The sequence below is a fragment of the Cydia amplana genome, chromosome Z (assembly GCF_948474715.1).
Source record: "Cydia amplana chromosome Z, ilCydAmpl1.1, whole genome shotgun sequence".
Taxonomy (NCBI): domain Eukaryota; kingdom Metazoa; phylum Arthropoda; class Insecta; order Lepidoptera; family Tortricidae; genus Cydia; species Cydia amplana.
The window spans coordinates 22,249,849-22,276,815 of NC_086096.1; the positions used below are offsets into that span (position 1 = coordinate 22,249,849).

The 26,967-nt window shown below is 39.1% G+C and overlaps 1 protein-coding gene across 1 annotated transcript; it reads left to right on the forward strand.

The window, feature by feature from the left end:
* The first annotated feature begins 1,136 nt into the window (after positions 1-1,136).
* Positions 1,137-14,062, forward strand: LOC134661361 (zinc finger protein 208-like). Its single transcript, XM_063517397.1, has 5 exons — positions 1,137-1,383; positions 3,967-4,099; positions 8,744-9,896; positions 10,434-11,289; positions 11,384-14,062. Exons 1-5 carry the CDS (start codon positions 1,264-1,266, stop codon positions 14,060-14,062), a joined length of 4,941 nt encoding a protein of 1,646 aa, XP_063373467.1. The 5' UTR covers positions 1,137-1,263.
* The last annotated feature ends 12,905 nt before the right edge of the window (positions 14,063-26,967 follow it).

The window sequence follows — 26,967 nt, forward strand, 5'->3', positions numbered from 1 at the left end:
TATTCTTATTTAATGTATTGGTATTTAATGGTGACAGCAGAAATATCTCTTGAAACAGAAACGATTCAGAATGAAAACCAAATGAAAACAAATAAGGTGACGGGCTGTCGTTCACGATCCACATTCCACAGATAAAACACAGATGACACGCATTTTGGAATTATTCGAACACAGTGTTGCTAACCCGCGATTTTTCAAATTTGCCGCCTTTTACTACTGACAAGATTTGGTTGACGGACTTTAGTTAGCAAGTTCTATTGAATGACACTTTATTATTATACTCTTTGATCCATTGTGTGGAACTTGTGTAGAACATAGGAAAGGATATGAGAGGATCCTACCATCTACGGTATATATGAGACCATAGAAGGTAGCATCCTATAGAAGTGGTCTACGCGTGCCTCCGTGAGGGACAAAACATTTAATTCGACCAATCATAGCGTCGCATTGCAACGCTATGATTGGTCGAATTTATTTGTTATGGTGTGCAACAAATGAATTCGACCAATCACGGTGGTCAATTTACGGTGGGGAATAAAACAAGATGTGAGACTGTGACAAGGACAAACAATAATAGCGCTTTCGCTGCTACTCCTACTGAAAGATACATAAGACTATCCCGTTCTGTCAGTTATCCCCACCACTCATGCCCAATCCAGTTATACTAGATTCATGTATGAGACATATGAGTATGAGGCGCTAGTGCTGCACTCTAGTAGCAAAACATTTCAGTATGCCCAATTTTAAGCCCGTCACAGACGGAGTGATAATATATAGACCAAATACAGACAGGTACCGTAAAGATACCGACCTTAAGCATTTAATAACCAGAGTCGCCTTTTGAGCTTATAGCCCCTGATTATAGCCATCTCTTGTCTTGTCTTGTCACGTTCAACCAAACCACGTATAATAGCCCTAACACACTACCACACCACACGGTGACCTTGGTGCGGTGCGGTAGTATGTTACGAGTTTGATGCTATAGACATTTTACTTTATCTGTACCGGAGAGCGGAGAGAAAAAAACTACCATCTATGGAAAAAAAAACCACGGCAAGACGAGACAGCGAATGGCGTACACCGGCAAGCGAGGTAAGCAAATTTTGTGCAAAAACGAAAGCCTACTTATTTGTTTTAAAGCCATAAGTGTCAATGATACATGTTTAAAGAAATGTGGTGAATAGAGAATATAATGCATTTTTCATATGATTCTCTACAGATTCTTTGTTTAAATGACATGAAGTTATTGGAGAACAAATCAATATGGCTCTCAAGCTGGGAAAATGTAGACTTTGTCTCAAACTCGGCGACTTCTATTCCATCTTTACGGTGGATAATAGTGTGCAGTTGGCGGATATGGTAATGGAGTGTGCTCGGATCAAAGTAAGTAAAGTTTTTCTTCCAAGTATTTACTAAAAATTTTCACGAGTTTTTCAATTTGCATAGAAACATGTTTGACTGGCACTGTACTATATTACTGGGGTTATGAAGGATAACTCATTTCACAACTTGAATCGTTAAATTTGGACTGAATCATGCATTATTTTGTGTTTTTTTGACCAGTCGAATATAGCTATCTCAAAAGTGATAATACTTAATGCAACAAGTTTTTATTAATTTATTTAATAAATGAGTTTTCATCAAATTCTTTTTAAAGAATATTAGAGTATAATGAGCTAAGCTGATGATGGACAGATGGGTAGACATATGGATATGGCAACTATAAGGTTACTACACTACAGAAACCTAAAAATGATATGTGATCATCTGAGTGTAAGGGGATAGTGGAGGACGGCCTCTCCATACAAACATAGTTTTCATTTTCTAATAATTAAATGTGGTATCGTCTTGGGTCGTCCCATTCGTTTTTCGTCAAGTTCTTAAATTAGTCCTATTCTGCTTTTGTCACCCATTCTACATTCGTCACAATCGTCGGTGGCTTTCAATGTAGAATGGGTGGCGAAAGCAGAATAGGACTAATTTAAGAACTTGACGAAAAACGAATGGGACAACCTAAGATGATACTTTAAATGTGATCATCTGAGTGTAACAGGATTGTGGAAGATAGCCTCTCCATACAAATAGTCTCCATTTTCTCTCTGGATATTGACATTTTAGAAAATATTTTTACACAATTTAGTGTATATTAAGTATTAATCATAGCTATGCCTCTTTGTTAGAATTTTTCAATTTGTTTAAATTAACCCATTATAGACTAGCGGTGCTCTACAGTACCATATTTTGTATGGAAACATTAAAAAAACTCAGGCTATAGTGGGTAAAAATTAGAGATGCCACGAATATTCGGCAACTATTCGGTATTCGGCCATTTTGCCGAATATTCGGTATTCGGCCGAATGTTGCTAACTATTCGGCCGAATACCGAATATCTGTTGCACCGACCTAAAAAGAAAAATTACACAATAAAAATAACCCCAAACCACTATATTAAATTTTAACACGTTTTCTTGGAAAGTTGTTAAATACGAAGACCCTGTTATTGAGAATTTGTTGATTACAAATAATTTTATTTCTATCATGGCTCTGATTTGATTGACTCTAACTACATTCACTAGTTCTGAGTGAACAAAAGTTAAACCTAAGCAAACATTGTGCTTTGTTGGCGAACAGTTTTCATAATTAAATATATTAAAAACGGGTCACTCACGAAAAACGTGTTTCACTTCGTACCGAGAAGTGTCATCAGGAGCTTGCGTTTACGGTGACGGACCGGCGCAGACTGCGCCCCCCCTGCCGCCACCGGCGCCTGCGCCGAGTCATCGGGCGCGGAGAGCTGCGGCCCGCAGTCTGCGCCGGTCCGTCACCGTAAACGCAAACTTGGTTTGGTCAGGGATGTTGACAATTTTTAAGAACTGTGTTCATTTTATAGATATAGACCCGTAATTATGCCAAAAAATATATTAAAATTATTTTTTCATTAACTTTAAATAAGAAATCGAGTTTAATTAGTTTAGTGTTTAAATTTCGCACCTAAACGCTCCAAGCTGTCACGTGATCTTGATGACGTAATGTTCTGATAAATAAACAAACTGCTGTCAAACAGTCAGCGTAGATCAATAGTATTTAGTTCTTCTCTCTTTTTCAAGTAGGTACATTTATAAGCTAAAATTAGGGCATGCAGTACCGGTCCCGGTACCAAGAATTTCATTTCCCGGTTCTGGGCATGGCCGGAACCGAAATTTTCAATGGGAGGGTAAACTTTTTTTCTCGATTTCGGGGTTGGTTCCGTAATAAAAGTTGCTCAGTATAATCCCAAAACCTCCCTGGCAACGGGAATGTAGTTATTTTTTAGCCACCCTGTATAGGAATCCTCAGTACTGTCGTCCGCATATCGATGAATGTCGTCGATAGACAACGTGTCACAGATATGCAGCAGCAGCTATTGGAGCAGGTTTTGATATAAAACGAAAGCATAGCAACTCCCGCCGAATATCCCTCTGCTTGATAGAAGTTTCTGGCATAGAGTATTCGCACTACGGGATGGTGGGCGGTAGGGCGCTACCGTCGTCTTTCAAGGTCGAGTTCGAGGCAAAAAGAGTAATCGGCTTCCTCTTTTGCGCTGTGGGCCAGATTACCATCCGCATTTCACATTTCACAGTGGTGGTAATTACGACTGACAAGTTTCCCTGCTGCCTTTGGCAAGGCGGAGAGGTGGTCTTTTGTCCATTTTGGCGCCCCCTCTTGGACGGCGCCCGGGGCACGTGCCCCCCCCCCAGCCCCCCCCCCTCCTAGTTACGCCACTGCCCCTAGGGTAAAAACATGACATGTTCTATATTCGCGTTTCATGTCAACATCCCTATAATAAAATAAAAAACAATTGGTGCAAAAGTGATTTATATGTAATTATTATAATTGATACTTCCCGTATGACGCTCTCAACGCTTCGGCCTGGCGTCTGACAATCGAATTTGAGACGGTTTTAGAAGAATTTTGATTTCTTTACAGATATTTGAAGGAGATGGATTACCAGATAAAGTCTGTGCGGAATGCATTCAGAAACTCAGTAGTGCATATATTTTTAAACAACAGTGTGAAAGAGCTGATCAGGAGTTACGCCGAAATTATGTACCTCCTCCGGGTGAGTGTGAACAGTAGAGTAGTGTTTAAGGTGTTCATTGGTTTCCTTTCCTTAAAATGTAACAGCACTACGCTATTATTTTATGAACTGTAGGTATTAGTCAAATACTATACATATAACAATACGAAGAATTATACTTAGTTCTGTTGGGTTGTTACACACACGTAGCCCCCGGAATACCTGATTGGATGATTGATAATAGTTTATCCTTGTCATCTAGTTGCTCTATAAATAGGGAAAGTAGCGTAAATTTCGTATATTAAGTCCGAGGACTAGTAGTGAAGCCCCGTTTACTCTCGACGCTCCCGCTGACGGTATGTGGCGCGGTACACACCTGACACACCATCACGTTCAGTTCGAAAGATTTCGAGCGCGAACTTTAGTCGTAGTAGTAGTCATAATGGATAGTCGTATAGTGCATAGCAAACTAGCTAAGCTAGCTATCTAAAAGCTCGAACCAATTTAAACAAATAATTCATCGTCGCGTCCTACACTTTAACAAATTTGAAAAGGAATTTATGAGAATCGAGATTTTTCGTTAAGGATTGAGACATGTAATAATTAATGTAATAAAGATTTAGAAGCTTAGGTAACACGATAAAATTAACCGTAATTAGTATGCAATGCGAAATGCGAAACGAATGCAATGGGTATGAGTACCTAAGTAGAAGTAGAGTCCATCTAGGTTACATAGTCTGCAATTAAGTAATGTTCATAATTACATATACAACTAGCAACATATTTGTATATGGCAACAGCCATTCTCAAAGGTTCTGTTTTATGGTGATGTAACCAAGTACATTTCACTGAATACTCAAATTAGACGGTACATCTTCATTGTACTCAGTAAAGTTGAAATAATACAGGGTGACACCCAAGACGTAATACAAAATAAGTAATTCTGACTTAATTGGAGATCGAGAACACGATGCACTAACTCAGTTGTTAAAGTTAGTCAAAATTATTTTTTGTAATTTTCTAACAAAATAATTAATTAAAATCTCGTAGTGTGGACACACTGTCGTGTGGCACCTATTTGTCATGTTAATTAATTCTGACATTTAAAACATAAAACTACACTCATATGATGTACACTCGAAAGCAATGAAAATGGCTAACTTTTTATGGTGATTCTCATAGAAGGAGACCGTTTTTGTTGCTCTTGAGTGCAGTAATATTCTTTTGTACATTATGTCTAATAATGTAATAATTAGCGATAAGTAGGTACTTGTTTAAAAGATTTTATTGCTAAATCAGACAAATCCAAAGTTTAGACGTATTTCAACAAATGTTCGAAGTGACCACCAACTTGCGCTTCACATTATTCTGCACGACGTCGAAGATTCCTCCTGACTGATTCTACCAAGTACAAACTGGTTGGCAATCAGAATTTCCTATCCAACGCTCAGGAAAAGTTTGGTCAAGGTAATTTCGTACCCGCAAAGAAAAATGTGCTGGAGCCCCATCTTGTTGAAAATACAGATTCTGTGGCTTCTGGGGGTCGGATAAAATACGTAAGCACCTGTGTTCGAAACGCCTCCGAGTAATTTGGGCGTCGACCTCTACGTTGGGCATGAACTGGGACTGTAAATTGCCCATGGTCTCTCAGATTTTGTGTAGGAGTTGATCAATTGCCGTGTTGGAATTGGGCACTCTGTACCGTTTGTGAAAAAGTGCTTGCGTCCGCACCGTACTCCGCGATGTAAAGTACATTTCTGCCATGACAACTCGCTGGATATTTGTAAATGGATATGGAGGAAGCATTATTCATTTAATAACACGAGTTCGCTACAATGACAGGCTAACCAAAGTTTGTTATGACAAGCGATTTCAATAACGTGTCAAACTAGATAATCCGAAAAGCCGAGATAATCAAAAAAGGTGAGTGTTTACTACGAAAGTGGTTACAAACTTTTTTTTCCATTTTAAGTAGGTAGGGTAACCATACTGAACCTAAAAATTAGTGATAAAATTAAACAAATAATGTTAATGTTAATGATTACTTTAACAACACGAGACCTAGCAGGGGCTTATAACACCAGGAAAATGATTCCGAAAAACATATTTTGTATTACGTCTTATGTGTCACCCTGTATACTGTAATATTCCTCCTTCAATTACGTACGACATTCGGAAAGTTTTCAAGCGAAAACAAAAATAGGTGCATGTGCATGGTTATTATTAATGAATTCTTTTTGAAGGACGGTCGCTGGATGCATTCTCCGTGTATGATTATGTAGTCCGGAGCACCAACTGTGCCAGAGCGAGGTTGCTTACACATTACATGTGAAATTACTTCTCAAAAAAAACTACAATCCAGAAGTTGTTCGCCTAATTTAATTTTATACCGTCAAACGAGCAATTCGCCAAAGTCGCCTTTTTAAATACGTACATATGTACTATTCATATTTTTACCTTAGTCCTCATTATGTTACTTGTTAATTAATTAGGGCACGTATTTAACCGGTCAACTAATTAATCGAATTTGGGTAGTTTAAAAAAATAGAAATGGCTACTAAAATTAATAGTTTGGCAACAAAAACGGAGCCTTAAAATATATCAATATGAGTTGTATTTTAATGCCGTTACAGCTTTTGATTCTTTTTAGGCAGGTACCAAGTATTTATTTGGCAACTGAATTAATATATTGGAGACCATTTATGAAGCACATTTTAAAAAGAAAACGCGTATCTATTAATTAAAAAATGAAGTTCTTTTAAAATATTTTGTTTGGTCATTACACGGTCAACCTAACACGCTCCTCCTCGCTTCGCTCGTCGTCGCACCTATCTGTTGACTCTAGCAGAACACAGTGGTAATTATTGAAATTAGTAATTAAAAATTTAAAGATCTAATGGTATAATGGCCTTTAGGCGTTTCATGATTAGAAATTTCTACTATAAGTAAACTGACCATTGCGTATTGGTAAATTAATTTGAGGTGTTTTGTGTAAAAAAAAAAGGTGACCGATATTCATTAAATTTAACTGCATTCAATACTACCTAGCTGAAACGATATGCTCAGTTATGATTAGTTGATTACTTAGGTGTGAACAACTAGATGACAACTAAATTTTATGATCGCTTTACAATATTAGTTGCCAATTTATTATTTTAGACGCTAACCTATCACTTTCAAGTTCCCTAAATTTTTTTTGGGTGGCTTGATTTTGCTGCCAGTTTTTTATAATATGATGCTTATATTTGAGGCTAAAATATTTTTTTTGGCTCTAAAATATTAATGCACAGCCAAATTATATTATTATATGCCCAATGAACGTTCCTGTTTAATATTTTAGTTGCCCGGTTAATAATAAGCCATTAATTAGTATCTTAGTTAATTCCAAATTATGCCTAGTGCGTAACCTTAGTAATAATAAGTAAATACCTGTTAGTTTAATATTATGTTACTACCTGTGAGTTCCTATAATTGGCTTCCTGTAGGTATCTACTAAAACTTCTATGTTAATGTCATAGCTGTTGGTCCTCCAAATAAAAAAAATAAAAAATATCTTGTATATTAATTTATATATATATTTCGGGGATCTCGGAAACGGCTCTAACGATTTCGATGAAATTTGCTATATGGGGGTTTTCGGGAGCGGAAATTCGATCTAGCTAGGTCTTATATTTGGGAAAACGCGCATTTTTGAGTTTTTATGTTTCCGAGCAAAGCTTGGTCTCCCAGATATTATTTATAAGTGGACATAATATGTATACATGTTACACAATAGGTACACATTATGCTTGCATTGCTGGCGCTTTTGCGAATTTTTGCCTTTCCATAGTAAATTTTGCTTTGCGATGTGTATTGTCTATGCTGAGCGACATGTAATTTGCATAAGGTGCAGTAGATTCAGCCAGCAGTTTTTGAAAAATTTTAGCATTTTTTTAGATCACAAACCTGCGTCCAAATATTGAATCAGCAATCTTGAGGCCTTTCTCTAGTAACTTCATCGATTCGAAACATGATTTCTTGACTTTAGCTCTATAGCAAAAAAAATCACGAACGCAGAGTCTAAAACGTACCTACCTTAAAAATTTGTTTTTAGTTTTATTGCACATGCTATAAATATGGAAATTGCTTCTAAATGCGCAATTTTATTTTGATACCAATTATTATTTTTTGTTTAAAGTTACAAATAATTTAAATAAATAAAACATGATATCCGCGATGCCGGGCACACGCAGCTGTACGCTCAGTGAGAATGAAAGATGAACCTGAACCCAAGGAGCCTTAAACAAATATTTAAGGATGAAATATAATTCAGTGCATAAAATGAATTATGCTTAAGGTATCTATAATATCGGTAAACCTGCAATTGCAAGTTCAGAGAGCAGTTTGCCAACATGTGCATCAAGGTGTCCATAAAAGTCATGTTGATTTTGTAGAATCCTTTAATGGTACTAAAAACTTATACACATTACTATTAAAATTTGAACACGGCGTAAATTTCACCCCATCTATAATGTCTATGTACATTTACACCATTTTTCTTAAAACTTGCCATGCCTTGCCTGTGTTAGTTATAGTGTTAAGCAGATATTTATAAAGCAAATGACATCTCTAAAGTATGACTTAAACATATTGGTGCTTAATAATGTGTAGTTGTGGAGGAGGAATAATGGGCTGAAATGCTTCCAGGTTCGAGTTCCACGCCGGTGCCGCCCAACAGGACCAGTCGTGACTCCGTTTCCTCCAGTCACACTGAGGCGACTAACCAAACAAAACCCTCGCAAGCCTCTGAGCTGGATTCTACTAAAAGAAATAGTCGGAAACGTAGTCATGAAAGTCTGGAAATCGCTTCTGCCAGTAGCAAATCGACCGAATTTCGACCCAGCGCTTCAAAACGCGTCGAGGAACTAAAAAGTAGTAACAAGAGGCCTAGGCTAACGGCTAGCAGTTATTACATGGATTCAGATTACGAAGACAACAGCGCTTCTCAATTCTCAGGCGAGACGGACTCTGACGAACCCCTACTGAGAGACGAATACAAGTGTAAAGTTTGCGGTCGACAGTTCCCGTCGGCGAAAAGCTTAGCTGCGCACTCCAGGATTCATTCAGGCAAAACGAACAAGGCAAAAGATACCTTTCCTGAAAATGTAGTCGTTACTATTCCAAAGAAGAATATCCAGGATGCGGCTGATGTAGAAGACAAAATTAGCTGCGATAAATGCGGAAAGACTTTCAAATTAAAAATAATGCTGAAACGTCACCACGAGACATGCGGAAAGTCACCGCAAAAGACTCCACCCAAGACACCGCCCAAGCCCATCCAGAAAGAGTTATTAATATCGCTCGAACCCATAGACGGTATTCACGCGAACAGAATTAATTGTAGCATGTGTACAACTACGTTCAAAACTACCGAGAACCTGGAAAAGCACATGAGAGTGGTGCATGCGGCCGTGCTGCCAAAAGTTAAATCGGAGCCCAAAGCGAGCAACGGGAAGGTCTCCGTGCCTTGTATTTACTGTAAAAAACCATTCGACGACTATTATGTACACAGTGAACATTTCAGTAAATGCCCAGAAAGTACTAATGCTACGACATTTTCGTGCCCCGTTTGCGAAAAGGTTACATCAAAAAAGTCAGCATACTTCAAACACATAAAGGACATTCACTTCGAGCCGCGGATGTGGGCGCTGAAGCCGGACCAGCAGGCGGCGGAGCAGGCGGCGCCGCGGGAGCTGTTCGAGTGCCGCATGTGCTACAAGCAGCTCGGCACCGAGCAGCTGCTCATCACGCACCTCGCCGCGCACGTGTCCAACATCGAGGAGGCCGGCGACGAGTCCAGGTACGTCGCCTCCACCGGCCCGCCCTCATCCCTGCATGACCCCTCACACCCACACCAAACTGTCAAACACCTTCAAACATAAAAGGAATCTTTGTCCAACTGCGTGTAACCTTCATACGATAATTATGAAAACGCCATAGGTACAAGCAATAGGGTACACCCCTTTGCGGCACCTACGTCCTTTTAATAAAAAGATAAGTTTTAAAACTGATTATGACTCAACCGATCATGTTCAAATCAATATAAACATGGTAAAAAGTATTATACATAATTCATATTTGTTACATATTTGCTTGAGGTGGGTCTCCACGATTTCGTCGTATCGCTACAAGTACATGCACTTGTAGCGACGCGACGAAATCGCGGAGTGAGCCACGCCTGCCATTGAGCTGATATGATGATGGAGACAGGAGGTGGCCATAGGAACTATGCGATTAAAAAGTGCAACCTAATTGTGTTTGGGGTTGTTAGAATTGTCTTGATGAGTATTAAAGTATAAAAATATGAACTGGCTTTTAATAGTATGCAATATTTCAGGCCGAGCACAATTGAAGATTCGTCGTCAATAGTGTCTGACAACAGCGGCGGCGGCCCCCAGAAGTGTAAATACTGCGATAAAACTTTCAAGTACAAGAAATCGTTAATGAACCACGAGATGAAACATTTTGAACTTGAAAAAACAGAGCAAAGCCAGAAGCAAGAAAAGTGTATGAACGACGACACAGAAATAGAGGCAGAAGCTAACGCGTCTTGCAGCCTCGTGAAGGAGTCGTACCGCGAGGAGTCCGAGTCGAGTGGGGAGGAGGGCGACGGCAACACGTGCGACATATGCGAGAAGCAGTTCTCGTACCGTCGCCTGCTCGTGCACCACAAGCGCACCAAGCACAACATGAGCTCCGGCACCAAGCGCTCCAGCGTCGTGCTCAAGAACTGCCTGGTGCGCTGTCTCATCTGCGACCTGGAGATGAGCGTGGCCGCGCTCAACGACCACAACAAGAAGCACACCCAGCAGAACATGAAGCCGCGCAACCTCTACACCTGCTCCGACTGCGGCGACAAGTTCAAGAGCTGCAACGCTCTGGCGAACCACATCAAGCTGGTCCACAGGCTGAAGAGAATGCCGCCCAAGCAGTTTGAAGGCGCAGATTTGGCGGATTTTTGTGAGGTCGTTGTGACGAAAGCGGAACCGCTGGACGAGATCCAGAGTCACAACGGCTTTGGGGAGGTTCCGGAGGAACAGGGAGGCGAACCCTTGGTCAATCTTAGCGGATTTAACTGTACTATCTGCGGAAAGAACATGCCCACTCTAATTTCTCTAAAGCGACATGTAAATTGGCATTCAAATGTTGGGAATAATTTGGAAAAAAAGCTAGAATGCTTTGTTTGCAAAGAGGTATTTTTATTTTGTTTATTACTTCTTCTATATAATCGTAACAGCTTTACTAAATGATTAGTAAATATGTAATCGATGTTATTGTTTGTTACAGACTTTCCGATTTCAATGCCACTACAAACTACATATGCGCGAGCACTACCGTGACACCAACCTGGATCCCGCACTGCTCACTTGCACCATCTGCAATCGGAAAAGCAAACACTTGAGGGCGGCTCAGGCGCATATGAACTATCACAAACAAACGCGGTTCAAGAATAAAGACTACCAATGTTCCATATGCAAACGCGTCTTTCAGTACCGGAAGGTGTATCTTTCACACATGGCCATACACTACAAGCGCGGTGAAAGCCAGAACACGATAGTAGGTGATTTACCACCCACGACTGCCGATAAAGCCGTTTTCGATGGCACCCATACTTGCCTTCATTGCGGAAAAGTCTGTGATTCTGAGAATTCATTGAAACATCACATGTCTTGGCACAAATCGAAGACTTTGCTTTTTGGTGCGCGACACGAATGCCCAATTTGCCACGTCATGTTCACTAATAAAAAAAGGCAGGAACTACATACGCGGACACATTACGAAGACGATAACGGTCCATTTAAATGTACAATATGCGGCAAAGGTTACACAGATGAAGATTATTTCCGCAGGCACGTGAAAGGTCACAACTTCGATCACCAGTCTCACAAGGATAGGATAGCCCGACTTCGAAAGGACAAAGTGAAGTGTCCCATCTGCGTGCGCTACTATCCCGACTGGGTGAAGCTGATCCGGCACCTGCGGCGCACGCACCCCGAGAGCAAGATGGTGAAGCAGGACCCGGACGCGCCCGCGCCGCGCGTCTTCTCCTGCAAGCTGTGCGCCAAGACCTTCCGCGACGAGCGCCGCCTGCGCCACCACGAGGACTCGCATCTGCGCAAGCCCGAGTTCTTCAAGTGCAAGTTCTGCGGCAAGAAAACTATTTCGCTCAAGAATCATAATGTGCACATTAAAGGACATCTCACTTCCAAACAAGTCGACAATCCATTTAAATGCCCTCAGTGCGATGAAACATTCATTAAAGGATACGATATGCACCACCATTTGAGAGATGTGCACGACATTAATGAAACGTGGATTGCTGATCGCAACGAGCAAACGCTAAACGGGCCATTGAAAGAATTTCAATGCTCGATATGCCTCAAAATACTCGCAAGTAAGGGTAACTATGAGAGGCACTTGGATTACCACAATTCGCTGAGATGCAACTACTGTTACGACTACTTTAGTTCGTTGAGGTTCCTGGAAGGACACTTGACTTTTAGCTGTGACAAAAAGAAGTTGATTGGTGACACTGAAATATATCCGAGGAAAATTAAATGTTACGTCTGTTACAAACCCTTCCATTTACAAGTGAAACTGGATTGCCATTTGCGCACACAGCACGGTATAAAAGTGTCTAAGGAGGCTTCAAAGAGCAAAAAAGATCTTGTTTGTGATTATTGCTTCAGAGTATTCGAAAACCTTGACGCTTTGACTGGACATAAAATTTATCATCGTACGATTGGTTATTACGGATGCATATATTGCAAACGAAAATTCAACACTTTGACTCTTTACAGAAAACATAAGAACCATCACTTCGCTCAGCTAAATGTCGATAACCCCACCAAATGCGAACACTGCGACGAGACTTTCGTCGCGTTTCGAGAAATGATTTACCACATGAGAGACGTGCACGGAGATGACAAGGAGTGGATCATAATGCCAAAGGAATCCATCGAGGAATCGTGCCCCATCTGCGGTAAGGTGTTCTCCAACCTGCACCGGCACCTCGACTACCACGAGGCGAACCGCTGCAGGAAGTGCGGCGAGTACTTCTACTCGCGCACCGACTTCGACAACCACCTGTGCGCCATCGAGAGCGACGACGAGGCGGCGGCGGGCGCGGACCTGGACGTGCGCCCCAAGTACGAGGAGTGCCGCTTCTGCTTCAAGCCCATCACCCGAAAGAGTTCCAAGGCGAAGCACGACGGCATACACAAGGGTTCTGGCTCTATTTCCTGTAGGTTCTGTTCACATAAATTTAAAACGATGGACGCTTTTAACATTCATGCGTTTTCTCATCGCAACCGCAAATACAGAAAAAATCCATTGAAATGTCGTAAATGTGGAGAGAAATTTATTCAGTATGGACCCTTCATAAAGCACATGAGAGGGGTGCATAAGTTCGTGCAAAAAATGCACTACCGAGCGACCGTCAAAGCGGAACCCTGCGTGGTGTGCGGAGACGAGTTCCCCAACCTGCACAATCACTACCGTGCGCATTTGCAGAACCAGTGCACCTCGTGTCTCAAGTATTTCACATCCGCCAAAGTGTTCGCCGAACACGAGTGCGGCAAGGAGGACTCCGATCCTACCAAAGTGTTTACGTGCGAGGCGAACTTGCCGCTCCTGATCAACACCTATGTTCCGAAGGACGAACAGGACGAGCAAAAATATTACGGTTACGGCGACGAGGAGGAAGAGGAATATAGTGGGGTGCGGCTGCAGGGCCACATGATGGACGAGGAAAGTCAGAATTCGAACGAGAACGAACACTTCCGGTTGCAGTGTCCCATCATTTCGGACGTGCTGTCGCTGTACCAGACGCAGGACGAGGCGCAGGCGCCGGCGCCGGCGCGCGCGGCTCCCGACTCCGACCCCGACGTCATCGACCTGTCCGACGACGATGTGGGCGTCGTCGACGACCAAGCCACGTGTCCCACCATTACCATTGACGATTAATACCGACATATACGTAGGGAGTTTTAGGGTTGTGTGCACTGTGGCTGTGCTACATGATGCCACGAAGCCCATTAAGTATTGCTCGTCATCTCGTAATTTGGCTTTAATATTTTGATTTGTTGTGCAGACATGATCCGATGTTGATGCTGATATTTAAACGTGCGTCCATGTAGGGATATCCAACCGTGCGTATTTTATAAGGTCATCGCAAAATTAATCATGTTTAACAGGATATAAAGGCCCCAGTACACAATGGGCCATCGCCGGCCACTCCAAGGGACGCATTTATGCGTTAGAGGGAGCAAGTGATCTTGCTATCTCATTCTACCGCATGGCTGCGTCCCTTGGAGTGGCCGGCGATGGCCCATTGTGTACTGGGGCCTTTAGACGAGATGTACATGTATACCTTACTAGCTGTTGCCCGCGACTTCGTACGCTTGGATTTGTATATTGGTGGTTATATATTCTACATTAGCTTAGAACATTATGCAGCAAAAGATTGCAATAGGACGGTTGATCATTTGTTAATTATTAATATTATACAACGCATGAGACTTGTCTTTCACAACCTACGAAGTTTCCAGCCCCTAACTGAATAAAATTGTTCTCGATATAACCCCTCTCAAACCCCTTAGAAGATTTTCATGTCCTCTATTTAATAAAACCTACTACCTAACTACATTTACGAAGTTTGAAGTTCCTAGCTTAAAATAAAATTTTAACCTTTTTAACTCTAAATTTTACAAAACGCTGTAATTACTTTTCCTGTCTTGTAATAATATACCCCAAACACAAAGATTCAAGTCCCGCGCTCGAAAACATGTTTACCATACAAACTTTTAACCCCTTTTTCACCACCTTAGGGGATGAATTTTCAAAAACGCTGAAATTAATTTTCTTGTATTTTAATAATATATATTTTTACGAAGTTTCAAGTTCCAAGCTTAAAATAAAATTTGAACCCCATACAAACTTTCAACCCCTTTTTAACCCTGTTAGGGGATGAATTTTACAAAACGCTGAAATTAGTTTTCTTGTATTTTAATTGAATACCTTTTTGCAAAGTTTCAAGTTCCTAGTTTAAAATAAAATTTGTATTCCAAGACGAAATTTCATCCCCTTTTTAACCCCCTTAGGGGTTGAATTTCCAAAAATGTCGCAATAACTTTTTTTTCTAATCGGCTATTATGCCTTTCTAAGACGTTTCAAAGCATTTGTAATGGATTATAACTTTCAACCCCTTTTTAACCCTGTTTGGGGATGAATTTTACAAAACGCTGAAATTACTTTTCCTGTCTTCTAATAATATCCCCAAATCGCGCTCGAAAACATGTTTGATATCCATACAAACTTTCAACCCCTTTTTCACCACCTTAGGGGCAGAATTTTCAAAAACGCTGAAATTTATTTCCTTGTATTTTAATTTAATATCTTTATGCAAAGTTTCAAGTTCCTAGCTTAAAATAAAAAATTTACCCCAAGACGAACTTTCATCCCCTTTTTAACCCCCTTAGGGGTTGAATTTCCAAAAACGTTGCAATTACTTTTTTTTTGTAATCGGCTATTATGCCTTTCTAAGACGTTTTAAAGCATTTGTAATGGATTCAAACTTTCAACCCCTTTTTAAACCTGTTAGGGGATGAATTTTACAAAACGCCGAAAGTACTTTTCCTGTCTTTTAATAATATCCCCAACACAAATATTCAGGTCCCGCGTTCGAAAAAATGTTTGATATCCATACAAACTTTCAACTTCTTTTTCACCATCTTAGGGGATGAATTTTCAAAATCGCTGAAATTCATTTTCTTGTATTTTAATAATATATCTTTTTACGAAGTTTCAAGTTCCAAGCTTAAAATAAAATTTGAACCCCATACAAACTTTCAACCCCTTATTAACCCTGTTAGGGGATGAATTTTACAAAGCGCTGAAATTAGTTTTCTTGTATTTTAATTGAATACCTTTTTGCAAAGTTTCAAGTTCCTAGCTTAAAATAAAATTTGTACTCCAAGACGAAATTTCATCCCCTTTTTAACCCCCTTAGGTGTTTAATTTCCAAAAATGTTGCAATAACTTTTTTCTAATCGGCTATTATGCCTTTCTAAGAAGTTTCAAAGCATTTGTAATGGATTAAAACTTTCAACCCCTTTTTAACCCTGTTAGGGGATGAATTTATAAAAACGCTGAAATTACTTTTCTTGTATTTTAATAATATACCCATATACAAAGTTTCAAGTCCCCACTCAAAAATTTTTTCGATCTCCATACAAACTTTCAACCCCTTTTTCACCACCTTAAGGGATGAATTTGCAAAAACGCTGAAATTTGTTTTCTTGTATTTTAATAATATATATTTTTACGAAGTTTCAATTTCCTAGCTCAAAATTAAACTTGAACCCCATACAAACTTTCATCCCCTTTTTAACCCTGTTAGGGGATTACCTTAGGGGTTGAATTTTTCAAAATCGCTTCTTAGCTCTTATACGTTTTATAAATGCAACCTAGTGTCCAAATTTCAACTTTCTAGCATTTGTAGTTTCGGCTCTGCGTTGATGAGTCAGTCAGTCAGTCAGTCAATCAGTCAGGACACGTGCATTTATATATATAGATTAATCGTTAGTCAATGTTTTTCATAAAAGGTTTTTCTGGTACTCTCATGTCTCTAAAAGTAAAAGATACCTAATATTATTGAATGCATAAAACATTGCCTTTTTTATAATCCAGGTTTTTTGTAAACTATACAGATTAAAATGACACCACGATTGTCTACATACAAACAAAGTAGGCAGCTCAATACTGTTGTTATTGAACATCAGGTTGGTTAATTATTAAACTAAGCTTTATTACTAAAATATTTGAGAAGTCCTATTAGGCCATACTCGCAACAACGCGTGCGTTTTTTATCTATCTTTATTATCATAATTTGTGAACTGAGCCACCTGTAGGATTCTGACGAATCGATATACACTCAAAAAAGTCTCCAGGGTAAATGAAGTGTTTTAAAAATAGCAAAACATTAGGACTCGCATCCAGGCCATAAAATAAATATTGCTTTAATATTGTTTTAAATAAAAATCTGCAGGGAATAAAGAATTAGGCAAATGTCACAAACGTAACCCGGTACGCTTGCGTAGCCGGGTAATAATACAAATGCGATAAGTATGTCATTTTAGTCTGTAGGTTAGTAGTATAAGTCGGAAATATAAGTAGGATAATACAAATGTATATATATACCTAGAACAAGTCAAATTAACCTAATCCTTAAAGATTTTTTTCTTTGACTACTTAATTAATAAGTGGTCACTTATTCTGTATGGACTTCCAAACAGTTTAACACTGTTGATACTGTACTCCAAATCGCTGCTTTATTTCTCTTCTCACCAAATTCAACAAAGTAACATGTAGAGTCGCTGATACACTTCACCGTATTTGCGTAAATATGGTTCTACCTCTCGTAACTCTCGTTTGGCGACATTAAGGAAAGAGATATAACAATTAGTTGAGCGAATACGGCGAAATATAATATGATGTGTGACTGAACTGCCGGCGTATTTCGTACGACCATTAAATATAAGTGCTGGAATTAGACATAGTAATCGATTTCTATATGTATTTATTTTATAGATTTTACGTAATAGTTAAGTTAACATATAAGTTGGCAAAATTGATATTGCCGTAAAAAGTGAACATTGAGTGTTCAACTCCTTTTTTTCGAACCGGGGTACGCTCGAACCGACAGTTATCGGAAAGGGTTTACGAAACTTTTCGCATCATATAACAGATAAAATATGGACTGGCTTGCTTGCTCATTACATGAGATAAAGGTTGGAGCTATGAGAAACCCTGAAACGAGCTATTAGAATTCATTTAATTTCGGCTGTATATGTGGCTTTGCTGGGTAGTTAAAATCTGTACCTCCTGATTTTTGAAGGAGTGCTAAAATTTTACATTATGATACAAGTGTGCTACGTTGGTCATTACTAGGGTTTGCAATCCGGATCCGCAATGTATGAAACTATCCGGATCCGCGGATCTTCCCATACATTTCGGATCCGTCGTGCAAACCCTAGTCATTAGTTAATTACACTCGAGGCGATATTGTGCTAGCGAACTGGAAGCGACTGCGCAACAAGGAAGCCTATGTGTTGTGATGTGATGTGTGAGGGAATTACCAAAGCATACGTGTTTCATACGACTTTTTCAACACACTTGCGAGGAAAAAACAAAACTTATATATTTATCAAATTTTCATTGTTAAACCAGTTAGTAAATGTACAATTTAAATAAAGTGTCTACATAAATTACAGCACTAATTCGATAATTATAACATTACCGCATAAGTTCGATAATCACTAAACCTTATAAAACAAGGTCCCCCGCCGCGCTTGTCTGTGTGTATGTATGTTCGCGATAAACTCAAAAACTTCTGAACGGATTTTCATGCAGTCTTCACATATCAATAGAGTGATTCTTGAAAAAGGTTTAGGTGTATGCTCGGTTGATAAATATTTAAGTTTTGTTCTTTTCTCGCACGTGTGTTGAAATACGTCGTAACGGGCACAAAATCGCCTCGAGTAAAATGGCATGTCTTATCTTATACCTTTAAACGAGCAATTCTTGTATATTTATTTGTTCGGGAGCAAAAAAATCGATCTAGCTAGGTCTTATCTCTGGGAAAACGCGTATTTTCGAGTTTTTATATGTTTTCCGAGCAAAGCTCGGTCTCTGCCCAGATATTGACATTAATGACCAACGTAGTAGCACCTTGTAACTTGTATCATAATCTACTACTATACAGGGTGGATTTTCTTTTTGGGTCAGTGAGGGCAGCTACCAGATCCGTGCTGCTACGAGAAAACGGTCTTAGAAGACCTTCCCTCGATTTCAAATTAATGAAGATTGGCTTTTACAGATTTTGGAAACAACATACAGGGTGCGAGAAAAAGGTAATTTTTGACAAACTTTTTTTTTTATGCCAATCGACCCCATTCCTATTGAGGATCAAAAGCTTGAATGGAAGCAAAAAAAAAATTCCGGCTAGAAAAGCCACAAATCGAGGAAAACTTTTCCCATACAATTTGTATGAAAATGAAAACTTTTATTTTTCACATGCTATTTTTGTATGCCAATCGATTCCATTCCTATCCAGTATCAATTGTTTCCTAGGGATCAACTTACGGTAATGTACTAAAAAGCCACAAATTAATAAAAACTTACTCCATACATTTACTATGGAGAAAATGTGAAATTTTATTCACAATTTTCTACCTCGCCCATTAGTCCTACAGCAATGTCTTCATACAGTATTATGGTTCTTAAATGTAACAGGACTGATTGGCCAGATAGAAAACTGTGAATTAAATTTCACATTTTCTCCATAGTAAATGTATGGAAAAAGTTTTCTTTAATTTGTGGCTTTTTAGTACATTACCGTAAGTTGACCCCAAAGGAACTATTGATACTGGATAGGAATGGAATCGATTGGCATACAAAAATAGCATGTGAAAAATAAGAGTTTTCATTTTCATACAAATTGTATGGGAAAAGTTTTCCTCGATTTGTGGCTTTTCTAGCCGGAAATTTTTTTTTGGTTCCATACAAGCTTTTGATCCTCAATAGGAATGGGATCGATTGGCATAAAAAAAAAAGTTTGTCAAAAATGACCTTTTTCTCGCACCCTGTATGTTGTTTCCAAAATCTGTAAAAGCCAATCTTCATTAATTTGAAATCGAGGGAAGGTCTTCTAAGACCGTTTTCTCGTAGCAGCACGGATCTGGTAGCTGCCCTCACTGACCCAAAAAGAAAATCCACCCTGTATGATAATCGCTTGTAATGTTTACTCCACCGTTGGTCACATCATCAGGTAAGGTTCTCGTGATGAGGTCCTGGAAAATACGTGGGAACTTTCAAATATAAGCACACCACACCTCTAGTGATTTGGAAAAATGCTAGCCAAGTTACTTATACAGTAATGTATACCAACGAATTTTTAATAGTGGTTGATGGGGAACTAGAGTTCTACATGTTTTTAGTAGCTTCTGAGGATCTTTTGTGCCAAAGATAGGTGTTTTTAATGCTAGGGTGGGCCGGCCTAGTAGTAGGTACATACCTTGCTCGACATTGCCTAACATGCCAAGCATGGTTGGTAGGCAAGCTTGAGTACCTACACGTTAATGGCATAATCAATATTGTCACCTTATATTCTTATATAGGACTAAGCGAAAATGAAAGTTTTTCTAATAAAAATCAACAAATATTTTAAGCTAGTCTATGCTCTGATGAGATCGATGGTAGACTCTATTAAAATACGCTGGTCTTATTCAAGAAATATACATATTTATAGGCTTTTTCAGAAAAAAGTGTATCATTAATTTTTTTCGATAAACCTACAAATTTTAGGTTCTTCTCAGAATCACGAGTACTATTAATTTGATAAAACAGGAAAGTACCTATCCGGAAAAAATTTACACGTTTGTGACACATTTTCTCGTTCATTTTTTATGGACCGTCACTAACTAAAAAAAAATATATGGAAAACTGGAGACACCTTTTTATTTTTACACAATAGTCCTCGTGATTCTTCGTCGAAATTGGTAATTTAAAAGTAGATAGTTTCTAGAATAAACCCCCTTATAATAAAGACCATTCGCCAAAAAATTATCAAATGAACACTGCATCGCTAATCGTGTCATGATCTTAGGTAGGGAAAAATATGTCATCTACTCGTCATTTTATTAATTTCCATAATTCTAGTCAGACCAAGCTAACTCTACAGCGATTTTGATTGTTAGCATTAAACTGTGCAAGTGTTTGTTTTAAACGTCATAATTTCATTTCAATGTGTTGCCATATTTGCATTTGGCGTTTAAAATAACTCTTGCACAGTTTGTGCTATCAAAATCGCTGCCGACTTAGCTTGGTCTGACTCTTGTAATAATTTGCATTTATGGTATCATTTATTTAATGAATCTCAAAGTTATCAATAATTATAGGAAGTTCATCCTTTTTAAAGGATAATGATTAGTGTTTATAACTGTGATTTGATTATTTGAGTAACGCATTCGCTACTTTTATCGGAATTCCGCCAGGTGCAGTACTTACGTCTCCCGACGTCGTCATGCTGGTGTTCGGCACGAATATGTTCTCAATACTTACTACATATTAACTCTTATTAGGTAAAATTCTAAGGTACTGCATCCGTTAATTTACAATTTATCCCTATAAATTGTAAATAAACGGATGCTGTGCCTGAACGCGTACCTCCCTAGGTACACATTTAAATTACTGATATTTTATATTTTTACGTGGATTGTGGACGTTCTATTTTATTTCATTTCCGTTTTAGGTGCGATTAAACTTATCATAAAATATAAATGAATACATAACCTACCAGCTCATTGGCTGCCATATGTATAGAATAGTAGGAACTCCATGCATTTCCGAGGTAAGGAAGCGGGAGAGGGTGCGTCGCGCTCGCACCGCACCGTTGCACCAAGCGCGGGACTGTGAAGCCCGTGTGCAGTGTACGTTAGATTTAAAAATTATATTACTAGAAATGTAATCACGGTAGAGTCAGAATATAGTCTCACAATGAATGACTGTGTGAACTCATTTTGAATGAAACTTGTAGACTAAGAGATAGCCCCGGGAAACGGTACGTGAAGAAGCAACGAAACTTGACAGTTATATCTATAAAGCTATATCCTAAAAATTATTACTGGATCCACATTTCTGGCGTTGTCAGGTGCCTGGATTCAGTAGTAAGAATAGTACCTATAGCAAACTAGTTTCGTTGTTATACTTGTTTTAATTCTTATGTAAGTACCATCTGGCGCTAGCTCTCCGCCTATTGAGAAACTTGATGATTTGAATGACCGTTAAGCAGCGCGTCAAACGAACGTTAGAACTACACTCGCAGAAAATAAGGTGGTTTAGGCTGGCCCTAGTCGTTCTGCTTTGCGGTTCGAAAAACTGAACCAAACGTGTAACAGCTTACCTTTAGTTGGTACCTTTATATCAAGATTAGGGACGGCTTTTATTCAAAAGTAGCTATTCGTGTGTAAATAGGTACATTTTGGTTTATATGTAAGGATAGAATAATAACCATAATGCATTAGATGATTTATAGGGCTAAGATTGAACAGATTCTACATGTACTTGAAGTATTACCAATGAAGCGAATGTGGAAAGTAATTTTACACTGGATTTAATTACTAGATGTAAATGCGCACGAAATTGTCGTCGATTGAACCAGCCACCTGAGACACATGTTCAGTTTCCAATATTAGTTACTTATGTTAAAACCTAACAATAATCGTGAGGTTTTTTCTATCAAATTAAACTGCCTGCTTCTAAGGCGTAGTGCGTGTGGATCAGCACATTTTTGCATCGGACGCATCGCATGCAACATACCTACTAGATTTACAGCTGTTGATGATGATAAGCTACAAAAAACATTAGAAAACAAAGGGATTCAGATCGAAGGTGATTGGCGTTACGTAGTAGGGGTTAACAATAACGTACCTACCTACATAAAAACAATAAAAATGGAAATGATAAAGAAAAAAACGCATGTTCAATGCGTTGTATCTTTGATGCGATGCGATCCGTCCGGTGCTTCAGTGGCCTAGCTTTACGCAAAGTATAGCTGGTCAAGCAAATCTTGTCAGTAAAAAAAGGCGCGAATTTCAAATTTTCTATGGGACGATATCCCTTCGCGCCTACATTTTTCAAATTTGCCGCCTTTTTCTACTGACAAGATCTGCTTGACCAGCTATAGTTTAACTATCATTTTTTTATGACACGATTATGTTTTTTTCTAGATAAGTATGTAGGTAATATTTGTTATTCGAGCTATTATTGTTTAATTTTCACTTGCTATTTGGGTTTGTCTATGATTTTGTGTAAATTTGTCGGGTAAAATGTCCCAAGTTAAAAATAAAACATACATTCTAGAGTCTGTTCGGAAAGAGAAGAGTCGTGGATTGTATTGGGCCCCATACATTCCACGACTCTTCTCTTTCCGCACAGACTCTACAAATGTTGACTTAAATTTTGTTAACCCTTTTGATGTTTTGATGATGTTACCAAAATTGCCGGGCCTAATTCGATACAAGTGGCCAAGGATCGAGATACATGGAGGGCTTTGGAGGAGGCCTTCACCTGTGAACACGGGGTTCTTGAATAACTATTTAAAACATAAATCAAATAGGTATGTAAACAATTTTTAAATTTTCATCAGTGGCGTAACTAGGGGGGGGCTGGGGGGGGCACATGCCCCGGGCGCCGTCCAAGGGGGGGCGCCAAAATGGGCAAAAGACCTCCCATAGAAAATGGACCAGCCAAAATGTAGGAAACAGTCAAATTTTTTTTTCGCGACTTAGGGGTTGGTCTCATAGTAAAAATTGCTCAGTATAATCCCAAAACCTCCCTGGTAACGGAAATGCAGTTATTTTTTAGCCACCCTGTATACAGGATGGTCCAAACCTTGACGTCAAAAAATTTTTTTTAGAATCCTCGTCGTTGGTTATCAGAATATACCCCATGTATGTTAGCCGATTTTTCGTAGTTTTCGAGTTTAACTTTTAACTTTTGTTAAATATTCCGGGGTGAAGCTTTGCGTTGCTTTTATGCCTTCTAATAATTGTTCGTGGTATTTGCACTGATAACATGAAATAGCGATGGGGAAGTGACCCCATAAAATAATAGTAAAAATAACAAAAGAAGATTTTTGTAATGAATTACTAATTTGGAAGCTTTGCACCTCAGTTCCTTTGACGGCGACTCTGACAAATTATGACTATTAAGTATCACTTTTTTGACCTTTTAAAAAAACGTAGGGTCTAGCAGTTTCTAAAATGACCAAAAGTCCTTGAAATCGCTTGTATTTTTTATTGACCGAAGCGTAAGCGAAGGTCTACGTTTTGACTCGGGCATTTTGCTTTTGTATGTCCGGATGTTCTCCTCCACAGGTCACAATTCTCAACCGATTCTTGTGAAATTTTGTGACCAGATTCTATGAGTAAATAAAATTTTTTTGTCGATCCCGTTTTTGGAAATTTTTAAAAATGGAGTAGTTGTGATACCTCGCGCTGAAACAAATAGTCGTATCGATATCACAAGAGTATTTTCTTTTTGAGACATATTTACATAGTAAATGGAAAAAAATGCAGAAAAATTGTATTGCTGGTTTAGGCGGTATTTAGATATTTAGTTTGTACTCGAGAATGAGTAGCCGAATTTCGTCAGCTTAGCTAAGAACTATCATGGCGCATTTTGTAAACAGTCGCTTTTTTTGTTTGCACACAGAAAGTCTGGGTTCGATCCCCAGTAAGACATAACTTTTTGTATTTTTTTTTTCACTTAAACTTCGTATTTTTTTTAATAAATTAAAATCTTTGTATTGTTGATTGATCAAACCACTGTGTGGCGCTGTCATCGTGCACGGTTCCAATAAGCTATGCTCGCGAGGTCTACAGCTCACAGAGCCCCTAGTTTATTTAGGTAAGGGCAACATCTAAGCTTGACATGCTTGAACGTAAAAGTTTGTCTTTTTTCCCAACTCAGCCAAGTGAGGATGCTGATTTTTTTTTAGCAACTGCGCCGGTTGTAAAGGATTATGTTACAAAAAAAAATATTCATAAAAGTTCAATATTTTTTTTAATAAATAATTGCTTCACCCCGGAATTTCTCAACAAAAGTTAAAAGTAATAAAAATAAAAATCATAATTCGAAAACTACGAAAAGTGGGCTAATATACATATTCTGATAGCCCACAGCGTGAGAAATCTAAAAAAAATTTTTGGACGGCAAGGTTTGGCCCAACCTGTATAACACATGCCGTGCCAACATCGCTCGTTCTGTGATACTAGAATGCCGTGAAAAACCTGTGTCAGGTACTTATTGAGAGCATTCTATCCAGAGTTTCGGTGTAGGATCGGGAGAATTTAGTCCAATTCAATCCCACCAAGGCTCAATTTTGCGCGTTTACCGCTAAGAAAACCTCATTTTTCAAGGCACAACCCTTCCCATGTCAGGGAGTATTGGGAGCCTCGGTGTTGACATCTCCATCAGTGACGTCTAATTATTTCGTAGCCACCTTGCTGGGTAGGCTGCGCTCGTATCCAAAAAACTCGGTGTGCTCAATAAAGGGAGGCGATACTTTACTCTGGGGCAGACAGATCCATAGGCGTACCCACGGTGGGGCAAGGTGGGGCAGTTGTCCCACCCTGATCTCTGACCATAAGCTAAGAATCTCTGTTTCAACCGTACCCTGTTACAACGTCCCCAGCCTCCCCTACTTCTGCCCCACCCCTTAAAAAATGCTGCGTACGACCATGGACAGATCCCATATAATGAGTACTGCTGTCACCTTTGGGCAGGAGCACCTAGATGCCACCTTGGTCCCTTCAAATCAGTCCAAAGGCGCGCTATGAATAGTCTACGATCCCAAACTTACAAGCGATATTGAATCTTCAAGTCTAAGGAGATCTCCAAAAAAGAAGTGTATAAGTTTTAAAGTGGATGCGGTGACCGCTTACCATCAGGTGAGTCGTAAGCTTGTTAGCCACCGATGGACTAAAAAAACACTTCTTTGTCTAAATCAAAAGTAAACTTTAATAAGTAATAAAAAGTAACCCTTTCGTTAGTTCACTTCGTTTGGGGGGGGGGGGCGCAAATTTGGTACCTGCCCCGGGCGCCATATCCTCTAGCTACGCCACTGATTTTCATGAAATAAAAGGCTTTTTATTTTATTTATAACCCTTTTCCAGGCTGCACCAATCTACAAAATATTCCCAAAACTCCAAATATATTCCAATTAATCGGGCTTTGATGGTTAATTTGAAGACATAAGTCACATTTCCCAAATGTGCAATCCAATTTGAACCTTAGGTAAATTGAAACTAAAGTTAAAATTCTATTGGCGGGTATGTGGTCGACAAATGGTCTAGGCCTGGAAAGGGGTTAAGTACCTATATAAATACGATTACTTAGGCATTGATTGTAACAACATCTGTTAGGTATCGATTTCTTTTCGTAATTTGCCCGACTATTCCGTGCTTTAATGATCCAGGGACATAAATGAAATAATAATTACTTTAAATAATGATTGGGACTTTTATTTTTTAAGTTTCGACCCTGTTAGCTAGTTTTCGTCCTAAGGCCAGTTGCACCCTTAGCGAACTGATCAACTTCTCATACAAGAACGAACGCTTTAACGGTGACAGAAAACGTAGTCTTGGTTAAGATTAAGGGTCGGTTGCACCAAACTGTTCGTATCGTTAAAGAGTTCGCTAAATTTTTATGTATGGAAAGATTCATAGTAAAGCGCCGGGGCGCGCCGGCGGACGTCGATCAGTCTGTCAAATGTGGTTGGTGCAACTGGCCCTAAGAGAAGTTGCGCTTATCAGTAAAGGACCGACTTCGACTCGGGACTTTATAATCTTTAATAGAAAAAAACCGACTTCTCTAACTACTAGCCTGGACGCACTTAACGGCGCTTATACTTTATTTGGTAATATGTATACATTTTATGGTAATCATAGTGGTTTAAATAAACCACTATGACTAAATAACTAAATAGTTTAGGTATGATAGTGGTTTTCCGGGTCAAGGTCCGGGTCCGTGTCCGGATCCGAGTCCGGGTCCGAGTCCGAGTACGGGTCCGAGTCCGGAGTCCGGGGCCCAGTCCAAGTCAAAATCGAAATTCAAAATCACAAAACGTGTACTATGCGTCGTTGAAGAGTTCTGTTCTGATCATCATCAGCAGTTCCACTTCATCAAATGCCACAGTTTGTAATGTAAATGCTTAATTTTTTGATGAAAATACAAAAATCTCTATATGCATGCCTTTAAGATTTGAGGAGTTCCCTCGATTCCTCATGGATCCCAGCATCAGAACTCGA

What these genes read in the sequence shown, in the direction of transcription:
- LOC134661361 (XM_063517397.1), top strand. Translation starts at nt 1,264, where the DNA reads ATGGCTCTCAAGCTGGGAAAATGTAGACTTTGTCTCAAACTCGGCGAC. An exon ending in AAATTATGTACCTCCTCCGG is followed by an intron (nt 4,100 to 8,743) that starts GTGAGTGTGAAC and finishes AAATGCTTCCAG; the next exon opens with GTTCGAGTTCCACGCCGGTG. An exon ending in GAGGCCGGCGACGAGTCCAG is followed by an intron (nt 9,897 to 10,433) that starts GTACGTCGCCTC and finishes GCAATATTTCAG; the next exon opens with GCCGAGCACAATTGAAGATT.